Source organism: Diadema setosum, chromosome 12 (assembly GCF_964275005.1).
Source record: "Diadema setosum chromosome 12, eeDiaSeto1, whole genome shotgun sequence".
NCBI lineage: Eukaryota > Metazoa > Echinodermata > Echinoidea > Diadematoida > Diadematidae > Diadema > Diadema setosum.
In genome coordinates this window covers 5939682-5951936 of record NC_092696.1, presented here as the reverse complement: position 1 = coordinate 5951936, position 12255 = coordinate 5939682, and the positions used below count along the sequence as shown (strand labels likewise).

The following is a 12255-nucleotide window of genomic DNA, read 5'->3' as shown; positions in this document are numbered from 1 at the left end:
ACATAAGATCTCTCGCAGCTGAGAGAGAAAATATTCACCAATGACACTTTACAGTCAAAAGTTGCAATGAATCCAAATCATAGGCAGGAGTACAAAACCAAGTAAGAGCCATCTTGGGTGTAGGCAAAACAATAAAAGGAAAAAATAGTAAAAGTTGCTGGTAGGTCTGTACTGCTTTAGCATAAAATTTTAAGGCAAGACACAATTATTGAAGTTGAGCTTTGCAGTAAACAGTGTGCGCCTTACAGTAATATGGCAGTTTTTTAAACCATCCTTTACCAGTGCTACAGGATGGGCCCAACTTTAATAGCATTATATGTGTATTCATAGAGAACAAAAAAAAAAAAAAAAGAATCTCCCAATACCTCAATATTGCATGAACAAGCAATCAGTTCTTGTTTTTATTTTTCTTGTAAGAGAAAGTCATATTTACATGAAGAAACACATACCACACACACACATACACATACACACACACACACAGATTTGTGGGGAACAGTGTGCAATTATTCTCTCTAATTGCACTTAAAGGCATAATTTACCATTTGCAGATGAAACAAAAACCCAGCATTAGTGCTTTCAAATAGTTCTAAAATGTGAGTTAGGGATAGAAACAACCACTGTCAAAATTTGAATCCGTATAATCGATGTTAAGTGTTGTTAAATACACAAAATGTGAACAATAGTTATAATAAAAATGTTTACAGACTAAACCGTATACAGTTACGGTTTATTGAGAAAAACCCTGATATCTCCTCATATTTTAGGTTTTATTGCAAATATTTCATATGGTAGGATGTTTTATGATACAACAGACCTACACATATGCATCAAATGTGATATCTTGAACATTTTTGAAATCACTGCTCCCAAAGGTAAACTGGACCTTTAATACCGAAAAAAAAAAAATTTCATTGTATCCTGTACCCAGCAACCATAACAGAATAAAGGCAATCATTTCTTGTGCTTTTTTTTTTTTTCTGTATCCCACAAATGAATCTATGTCTATGTATACACAAACACACACACACACCACTTATAAAGTTACAGACACTGCAAAAAGTAGACAGACATGCAAGATGAAATACTTTGGCTGAAAAGTACAAAGGATAATCTGGTAATTGTTCACTGAATTCAAAAGTTGAGGTACCCCAGTCTAGGTCTCAAAGTTTCAGCAAGAAAAAACAAGAGCAAGACAAAAACTGTTTATTCTTCCTGATTAATGTAAAACCAGCAGTTTTTGCAGGCATGAAACTTTTCCAAATTTCAAAAGGAGTCAAGATTTCCAAAAGTAGGATGCATGCAAATGGTTTTGTCCACACAGGGGCACACTGAATGCCTGTGGCAATTTGCAAAAGTCTCATGACGCAAAAAGACCAGCAATTTGTGAAGGTTTCATGCCACAAATGTTTCTACTTTTACAGTTCAAGGCTGTGGCATTTTTTAATTGACTTGCTGCAGCTTTTATATACATGTAGGATGCCTAATCTCATTGACTACATTTACACTGCAAAGCCCAGAGTCTTGCCTGTCGGAAATTACAAAAAAGAGAGGCAAGCCACAGATCATTTTCAAGCTTGAGTCTGGAAAATTTAAAAAAAGCTATCATGAAACAGAACAAGTTTTCTTTTTAACTGTTACCCCTTTCATAAACTCAATAATGCGGATAATATCCGCAACATTTGGTCGTAAAATCGGAGCGGGGAAAGAATAATGCGCTTTATTTCGACCCTTCTATTATCCGCATAATAGCAGCATCGGGACCAGATTTGGAGTTTATGAACGCAAACCCAAATAATGCGGATAATTGCCGGGGTGCGGTCAAACGTCACCTGTCTTTCCCGCAGGAGGGACGTGTGCAGTCACCATGACGATTATCCGCCTTTTTCAGGACGGGCGCTCGTAAAAATAATGCGGATTATGTTCAGAGTTTGTGAACGCATTTTTTATTGAATTGTCCGCATTATTCTTATGCAGATAATAGGAGGATGAGTTTATGAAAGGGGTATATGTCACACTTTTGTAAGTCATAGCAGGTCATATTTAGTAGTCCCTTGCTACACCTTGCAGCTGTGTTTTTGCTAGCAGATGGATGTCATAAAAGCAGTATTATGCCAAGAAGGGCAAAGCTAGAACTATGGATTGCTTCACAATCCCACCTTGCTTCATTTGTAGTAAGATTTTACTGTACACCTCTTCACTATCACCTGATCAAACATACACTTTTATGAAGATATTTTTAATCCTCCCATACCCTCATGTACAGTAGGCATCATACATGTAATCAGCATTAATACAGGGTTGCCAAAATGATTTCCTTAATTATTACTTTGTATTTTGGAAAATGAATTCAGCATGAGAATTCATATTCACTGGAGCATTAGAAGCGGGTGTATTCTTTGAAGTCCAGCTGATTGAGTGGAAGTTTGCAGCCCTGTACAAGAATTCCACGCAACATTCCATTTTGCCCATTGCCAGCATACAGCTTGAAGTACATGGTGAGTCTACAGGTCACACAGTTGTTTGTACCTTGACTACTTTAATACAGCTATCAAATAACTCTAGCTGGTTCTCATTACAGTGTGGGATATTTGATCCCGTGATATGTAGCTTTGTGTATACATATTTAACATACATGATAACATAGCACTCCAACTCAGCAGCAAGTTTCATTTTTCGCTTTCTAATCCAAGCATGATAGTATGACAGCTAAGCACTCAGTCTTTAGTATCAAACTATTTGAAATCCTTTACCTGATAAGGGCACTTAAGCTTGTAAACCCTTTGTGTGTTATGAGTGCTGACTGGCAGTGGTTCTCTATAGCATTGTACACACTGTCCAAAGTCCCTGGAACAGGAAGGGTTAAAAGCTCTTGATTCAAATCCTTGTGTCATAGAACTATCTATAAACATTCTTTTTTTCAAGAACTCTCCTTATCGCCCATCAGTGTGAATTTTCATAAAGAATCTGAAGAAGTTCTTATGTCCTCTTGAGCTTGCTTTCGTAATAATTTTACTATGTAAACTGAACTAAAAAACAAATCAGTGTCATATTCAAACTGTGCTAAGAACTAATTCTTATCATTATTGTGAATATATCAAAGACTGCATTAAGAATATGTTACATATCAAAGAGCATTTGGTAATGATAACAGCAGGCACACGGTGGAATTCATGGGCAACACAGGAATGGACCTTGATTTTACAGAGCAAGAAAAACCCGTCTTGCTACTATTGGGAACTATTACCAGGTACAACATCTGTATGATCTTCATCCTCAGAAATATTGCATTACTACAATATGTACCTACATGCAACACTTGGGCGACTGGCAAACTACTCTACACTCTACACTCTAATTCATCCTAATTCAAATATTTGTCAGTTCTATGAGCTGCTGATTTTGCTGTATTAACTTTTTGACATTAATTTCCATTTGTTGCGCACACACGCACACACACACACACACAAGCTGATAAATACTTCTCTAATATAATTCTGGGGGTGACTTTGAAGCTTTCAAGTTATTAGCATGTTCTGTGCATGTATTATTGTGTTGTACAATGTTGATTGCATTGCATGTAAAATCAAACATAATCTGAACATAAACTAAAACATGACACATGTTTAAATCATATGAAAGAGGCGTGCATATGATATTTGTGTCAAATTTATGATGAAATGCGAGTACATTTGTAAACTATGAGGTATATTATCTGTAACAATAACGAAGGGTCACTAAAAATTGTATCATTGGCCACATCATTTTAATTTTCCGCAAAAATGGAGAAATTATATGTGTAAATAATGAAGTCAGTGGCAAGGATCAGTAATTCAAAAAAAAAAAAAAAAAGCAGGGAGTGTTAATATGTGTCTGGTGATTGCATTCACATGACAAGAAATGTACACTCTTTAATGAAGATGCTCCACCATCCAAGATGCATGCCTGTATACTCTGACAGGAACAAAAATCATTCCTATAATTGCTATATATAATACAAACCATGCATACGCAGGCAAACATTCAGTCCAAACAACCAAGGGTGGACAAAGACAAAAAAGGGGGAGATTCAGCAATCGCATGTTCAAGTTCGATGAAAAAAAAAAAGTGTCATTAGGACACAGACATTGTTATACTGATCACAACATAGCCAAATAAAACAATTGCTGGATACATTATGTGAGAAAGGAAGCATGTGTTGACCTATGAACTCTGACCTTACCTTTGGCCTGAGGGTCTGGGCCTTTGATGGTACCAACAGGTGGCTACCAGGTACAGAGTAGCCCTGGTTGTCGAGAACTGGAGACTGTCTGCGCAGCGTCTCCAAGCTCTCGTCACTGAGGGACCTCTGGATGGTGATCGGCTCTGCATATTCGGCCTGAGCTGGTAAGTTATCCTTCATGGGGTGGCCTCTCCTTCGCACCGATCTGGGCGAGAGGCTTTGGATGAGGGCGCTATCCGTCATGCGGCGAGTCGATCCAGGGGACATGTACTCTATGCGGTCCTGGGTAGTATGGACACCAAGGTTTAGCTGGTGGTTGGAGGTATTCCCTGAGGATATTCCATTGAGTTTGCTTGCGTCACTTGGCAACGCTGTAGGGACGACACCTTTGGCTTGAGGAGATGGAAAGCGTGGGGCAGCATCGGACTTTACGTCACCCAGAGATGACGACAAAGCTGTGTGCATCGGAGGAGGAGGAGGTGTGGGTAATTTTGGTCTCCTACTGACGGGTGACTTTAAGACGTCCAGAAAAGAGCTCCGATTGTTGTTCTCAACTACAACTGTGTTGTGGTAGTCCTTGGACGATGCAGGGAAAAATTCTGCTCCTTGATCAAAACCAAACGGAGTCCTGTCAATTTTCTCCCTTTCCATCTCACCATTGTGATTACAGTTTCTGCTGCAGCTGCTGCCCGGCACAAAGCCCTCTGCTACTTGCTCGTACTCAGCGCGATCGTTCGTGACTTTGGCGCTCTGCGACCGCTGCTTTTTGTGCGCTTCATCAGCTGCAGTGGCATGCCCATTTGACAGGCTCTCCTTTAAAAACAGAATAGTGTTCCTGTCTTCGTACGTCGCGCGAGGCCTCGTCACCCGTTTCATTGATCGCTTACGTCGGACACTGTCAAAGTTTATCTGACCATCTGGTTTCAGTTTACTGTGATCATAGATATCCTGCGCAAAAGTTCTTTCAGGTTTAACAGGAGCTGGCATTTCTTCTTCCTGGTTCTCCTTGACATTGGTTTGTGTCAGTTCAGAAGCAACCGTTTCAAACTCCTGCACCAAGCTGTCCATGCTGCGTGACTTCCTCTTGTGAAGAGGAGGCGGCTTTAAGAGACCTGTCCCATTTTCAGGAGGAGCAGTTCCACCATTAGGAACCACTTTGATGGTATCACTGTTCCGCCTCTCTGTCTTTTTTCTCTCCGGCAACTGGAACATCTTGGTCTGATTCTTCGCAGGGCCTCCCAAAGGCGACTTTCCGTTTTCAAAAGCACTCACAAGAGCAAGCACCGAATTCCTCACGCTGTCTTCGCCCGCACCCGGCGACAGGTTGTCCTGTCTTATGACCGGTATCTTCCTCCCATTGACAGGCGATCTACACACTGGTACCTTCAGTTCCACCCTCCTCCTCGGTGGGACAAGGGCCCTTTGCACCCCTGCAGACACAGGGCTTCGGTTGTAGCCGTGCATGGTCTGCTGAGCGGTCTTCTTTCGCAGCACGTCTCTGCTGCTGCTGCCACCACTGGGCTCCTTGTTGGTGATGTCCAACTGCGTCCAGCGCTTTTGCTCCGGACTGACCACCCGAGGCTGCCTACACAACACGCCATTTCCATTTCCATTTCCATTTCCATTACTGTTTTCATCTGAAAGAATAAGAGAGAAGCAACAATAACAACTGAAAACTGGGGGGAAATGGAATACCAAAGTAATGATGTCACAGTCTAGTATGTTATACAATGGGATGTAGCTTGGTGTTGGAGCCAGGTCGGTGCATCAGCTAGGTGAAGTTGTTAAGAACTTATTTCCCTGGCGACGAATGGCTATGGCATCAAACTTTACTCAATGAAAGAATTGGCAAAAACAGAAGAGTAGGAATCCTGCGAGACTCTTCCTCTTTTTATCAAAAAAATAAATAAATAAACAGACAAGTATCATATGTGACCCTGCACCTCAAAACAAACAAGAAGTCGCCAGACATGAATTTTTAGTTAAGACCATATTCTGAAAGAGCAGACTTTAAGCTTTAAAATGATGTATAACTCAAATCAAATGGACTCTCCTTAAAACCTATCTAAATATTGGAAAGAATGCACAAACTCAGGAAAAGTGTGAACTGAGAAAAGAGGCTCTGAAGTACAGTGTCTATTCAAGCGCTTAATCTTTACCAAACCGTGCTGGCTGTGCGATGAATGGGACAAAAAACAGGAAGTAAACCACCAGAGTAACAACAATGAAGGGATTATTAGATTAAACTGAAATTAAACATGCCTCATTAACACATTCCATCCATAATTAATGCCAACTTTCAAAGCAGTAGCTCTATTCTTTCAAAAGTTATTTGAGTTAAAAGTGAAGAGTGTGGACAAGGTTTTTCAAAAATGAAAAAGGGATTCTAAAGACACACCTACTCACACTATTCTACCAAAAATGTTTGAGATAAACTGCTAAAAAACACACTTTCCTGCCCGTTTTATGATCCCAAATTTTAACATAATGTAGAAGACTTCCTCTTTCAGAAAATATGAAAAAGTCAAGTTCGGCTAGGTTGACCCATTTCACTTATTTTCAGTCCTCACGCAAAATCAGTGTGTGCGACTTTTTGTTCGTTTTGGGGTGCACAGTCACATATTGCAAACAAAGGGAAACTGACTAAATATGTAACTCATGAATGAAAAATGAGCAAAGAAAATGGGATTCTATCAGATATGAACCTGAGATCTATGGATTGCAACACCGATGATCTTACCAACTGAGTCTAAGACTGAGCCTGAGACTGAGGTCTTGATTTCGAATCCTGATGGAATCCCATTTTCTTTGCTATTTTTGTAGCATCATATTGCAAACAGAGCTCCTGAGAACAAAATAGGTGTTATTAGTAACCCATTTTTTGTTTTCCCAACAGTTTGTAATAATATCTGCAGCAAAATTCATGCAACTGTTCATTGATCATAATTCTTATGAGGCCCAACTTTATCTGCATATTATTCACACTGACTACAAAAGTGCAATCACGTATGCCCATCAGGGTGTGAGAGGCTTTACTGCAGATGTACAAATGTATTGCCTTGTTTGCTTGAACAAAATTTTGTAGTTACATAAGATACAAAATATTCTAATAATCCAAATTATGGTACAAAGTTTAGTTGGACAATCGCTTCTTCTCTGAACTTCTACAAGGAACAAGATTACCTTTGTGTGAGATCTCCTCAAACATATGAATTCTCTTCTGCAGTTGTCCATCCTCAAAGTTCAACTTCAGGTTGCGTGGACGGCCGTTCGGTTTGTCGGCAAGCGGCGGAGGCCTGTGATTGGCTACAGGCTGTGATGTCACCGGTGATGTCATCTGCGTTGTCATGACACACCTACCCTCCACATGAGTGACCTCAGTCAATGGACGAACGAGTCATCATGACTTCAGACACACTGCAAACCATCTGCAAGAAGACCAGGAGGATGAAAAATAGAAATAGGCCACATGAAAATATAGATTTTAAAAGATAAATCAATCAAATATATTATACATACACCTGTAGCTGTCATAATATCATTATTTCAAACGATATCTCAAAGTTTGAAACTAATGGGCAATCACCCCATTTCGAAGGTAACAGGTTGGGTGAATATTATGCAAAACGGTTGAATTATAATAGCGAAAATGACTACCTACTAGACAGACATTGTCCTTTTACATAATACACAGAATTCTTGGGTGACAAGAAAATGTGACAAGGTGACAAGTAAAAGTATACTAACAGGACTTGACACTAATTTTTTTCTCTGGTGGTCCATTTGGGCCATTAAAATCTAATAAATTCTAAAATGTTGGGAGAACAAACAAAACAAAAAATACTGCCCAAAACAGACATAAGCATAACAATCCATTTTCAATCAGAAGTGCCAGCTTGGGCCTGTAACCGATAGCCCTTTTGGCAATTTGGTGGCTCGACATCAATTTTTAGTGGCCCGACATCAATTTTTAGTGGCCCACAGGGCTACCACTAATGTCGAGCCCTGTACTGAGTAACACACAAGTGGACATCATCACATTCGTACAAAAATTATATATTGTTAATTGACTTCAAAATTGCAGCAATAGACAGTCAACATAAGGGACAGGAAATACAGCTTCTTGCATGATAGTTGTCTTCTGTGCTGTCCCTTTAATAGGGCCTACCCATTAGTAAAACAAGACGGTCTGACAGAAATAAGAATTCTGCAAAACCTCAAATAATTGGCAGTGTCAATATTTGAACAAATGTTGTGCTCTACTGAACCAACATGAAATGTCAATACTTAGTACTCTCATGTGCAAGATTATAGAGTTTTGATCACTGCAATCAGAACGACAGCAAGAAACTCAAGAAAGTGAAGTTGTCATTTTTACAGCAGACATTCATCGGAATCATTCTTGGCAATTAACATACCAAAATCTATCCACAATCACCAATGGTCCATGGTACACTTTAAGAAAAGCCTCCGTCAAGCTGGGTAAAAGGGTCCAAACAGATTCTAAAACATTCTAGACATGTCCAAACAAACTAAAGTACGTTACACAATGTTGGATCAAAGTCGGCCGGCCGTCTGAGCAATGTAAACTTTCACTCTCTCCGTGTGTTAGAAATGAATTACGTGCAACTGTGCAGCTGTACATGTGTGAGTATGCCACTGAGAACTATTCCGTAAACACCAACACCGAAAGTGTTCAGCATTAAACAGATGATAGAGGGCTTTGACATCCACTATGTGCACAGTTAATAGCTGGTGGTTACATTGAAAAGCAATGCCAAATGCAGTAAACGTATATCTAAACTTCCTGGTTGAAATGACTGGACCACTCGCCTTGTACACAAATGACTAGCTATCTCTTTTCCTTACTTCACATACACCTGTAGGCCTTGGGGTGGACGCACTCTCTGGCTTATGCCTTAAAGTGAAAGGTCAATTCATGTTTTTACTGGTAAAGATATTGTTTACCATTGGGAGCAGTGATCTAAAAATGTTTGAGTTATCACATTTGATGTTTATGAGTAGGTCAGTTATTATCACAAAAGATCCGACCATATTAAAATTTTGCAATAAAGCCTATAATACATTCCAAAAGAAGATGTCACTATTTTTCTCAATAAACCATAACTTTGGATGGTTTAGTCTAGAAACAATTACAACTACTGTTCACATTTTTGTTGTTGTTGCTGTTGTTGTTGTTGTTGTTTTGCAAATTGGGAGTTCTCAAAAATTTTGCAAGTGGCTAAATTTGTCATCATGGACTATCCATAACATAAAAATAAGGCTGTGTGCATGTGCACATCAAATTCACACCAGGATCATAATTCATATTTTTGCATGCTGTTAAATTTGTGAACAGAACCAAACTTGCAAAATTTGCAAAATTACAAACTTCACAAATGTATGGTGTAAGCAGTACATGCCTGGCATTTACCAAACTTTACTTCACCTAGTATCAAATGGGCTATATCTTTGATAGACTGGCCATACAGACACATTAACACATTCCATACTTAATTCTCAAATCCCCAGGTCACCAGGTTCCTGTAGGAAATGGGTTAAAAGACAATTTAAAGTACTTCCACATCCATTAAAAGACAAATGGTATTTCCGTTTCTCACTATAAAAAGGAAGCAAAACTAAAACTCAATTGCACAATTTGTGCATATCTTGGATGTGTGATTCACAAAAGACAAACTTTGTGATTTTTGGAAGAGATTGTTTATAAATTTCTTGATAGTTTTCATAAAATGCATACTACAATGATTAATGTGACATCTCACACAGGAATAGAATTCTTGTAATTCTGACATTAAAGGGAAGGTAAACCCAAAGAGCAATGTGGATTGAGTGAAAGCAGCAACATTAGTAGAACACATCAGTGAAAGTTTGAGAAAAATCGGACAATCGATGCAAAAGTTATGAATTTTTAAAGTTTTGGTGTTGGAACCGCTGGATGAGGAGACTACTAGAGGATATGACGTATGAGTGGACAACAATACAAAGAAAATATAAAGGATATTCAACAAAAATTCACTTTTCTAGAATTATGAAAGAGCAGTACACCAACCGCTTTCAGAAAACAGGGGGAATAATTGCTACCCTTAACATGTACATGTAACATGTATGTCAATATCAAGTTGATGGAATTTGTAATTTTCATGAAAAATGGATTTTTGTAGTATTTTCTTTATATTTTCTTGATATTGTAGTCCACTCATACGTCATAACCTCTAGTAGTCTCCTCATCCAGCGGTTCCAACACCAAAACTTTAAAAATTCATAACTTTTGCATCGATTGTCCGATTTTCTTCAAACTTTCACTGATGTGTTCTACTAATGTTGCTGCTTTCACTCAATCCACACTGTTCTTTGGTTTTATCTTCCCCTTAAAGATGCTCTATCTTGGTCCCATATCATAAAAGATGTTAGGATACCAACTCCTGCTGGAATGGCAACTTCTCATAGCAACAGCCAGTCAGGAAGCTGGATTTTTATGGTCACCATGGCAATTGTCATTCCGGGAATAGTTGCTATCATAGGAACTTTTCATGAAATGCGGCTTTGGGTGTCATGTTGAATTATTCAAAATGTTCTTATCACTTTCCATTCTTCCCCGAAAGCAAAGCTGGAAAGTGATGTCAGATATGATATCATTTCATTTCATGTCATCATCTTTCAGAAGTAGTAAAAGTTACAGATGTCTTGATAATAAAAAAACTGAAAGAATATCTAAAGGAAGTATCAAGAACACTAATTTCCTCAACAAAAATAATCTACTACCACTTGCCAATTACTGCTACTGCAATATGTGATAGATTAAAAGAGCCTGTAGAAGGTGAACTTCACCTTTAATTCTTTAGAGGTAACAAAAAAGGGTTGGGGCTATACATCTTGGAGAGCTCTTGGCAAAGCTATGTCACTATGACTGGCACTAAAGGTCATTATGCTTAAATCCTTTCGAGTGTGTCACTTTCTATATTATGTCAGAGGAAAAAAAAGAAAGAAAGAGGCCAGTTACAGTGTGTCTACTATGTGGTTTGTGTAGTTAACATACCTGAACTTCATTTTTCTCTTCTTTTTTTTTTCATCTGGTACAACATGAACAGCTGCGACATATATAATTCACTGACTCTCCAATATTTGGAGCAAATTGCAGATAGATGGTGAATACTCATTGCATGATTTGACATCTTTTAATCAATAGTTATAAAGTACAAAAACCTGGTGATCATGCTCTCTGGGAGGGAAATGTTAAAAGAGGAAAAGTATATCATAATATCCATATGTTTTCATAAAAACAAGCAGGTATACTACATCGAATTGAAGGAAAAAATGCAAATATTTACCTAAGATAGATATTTGATATCACAGTACCAAATCTAAAGAGACAGTCTGATAAGAAGGGAACCTACCTAATTTGTTTCTGATAATGAAAGCATGAAAGAAACTTGCATGCTGAAATTAACTTGTTGCAAAGGTACAAACTGTAAATTTAGAATTTAGGTAAAATAGACCACAGTATAAGCACTTTTATTTCGGTGCCACGTGCGGGGCGCAGAGCTAATTCGTTGTTTTGTCATCTACGTGCATACGTCTAAAGTAAACTATATAGCCTAAGTCCTGAGGATACCCTAAGACAGCTAAAACGGTTTCAGATGTGGAATGAAATGGGAATATCTAGGACCCTAGATGTGGAATATAAAGCAAATAATCAACTTTTAGTTTCAGGCAATGAGACAAACTATCACTTCCTCGGTGATCTGAATGTGTACGCTATCTTTCCTCAGCTGCGATACGCAAAGATAGCTACATCCAGATCGCCTCGGAAGTGATAGTTTGTCCCATCACCTTCACCAACGTTGATTATTTGCTTACTACTGCACATTACAAAATAACATACATCCCCCAGGAAATTCAAACATAAAATACATTACTTCAAAAGATGACTTTTTAACCTGACCTTTAACTCATTAATTGTAACTGCTTGTCTTACAAACAAAGGGAGATTATTCCATAGTTTTGGTGCAGAA

At 38.5% G+C, this 12255-nt stretch overlaps 1 protein-coding gene across 1 annotated transcript in view; it reads right to left on the bottom strand.

Moving 5' to 3' along the window:
- Positions 1-12255, bottom strand: part of LOC140235638 (uncharacterized) — a 162925-nt gene that overhangs the window by 108593 nt on the left and 42077 nt on the right. The window contains exons 2-3 of the mRNA XM_072315649.1: positions 7406-7650; positions 4223-5859 (exon numbers count right to left, since the gene is read on the bottom strand). Of these exons, the coding sequence (XP_072171750.1) occupies positions 4223-5859; positions 7406-7571 (1803 nt within the window). The 5' untranslated portion in view covers positions 7572-7650. The remainder of the gene's footprint in view (positions 1-4222; positions 5860-7405; positions 7651-12255) is intronic.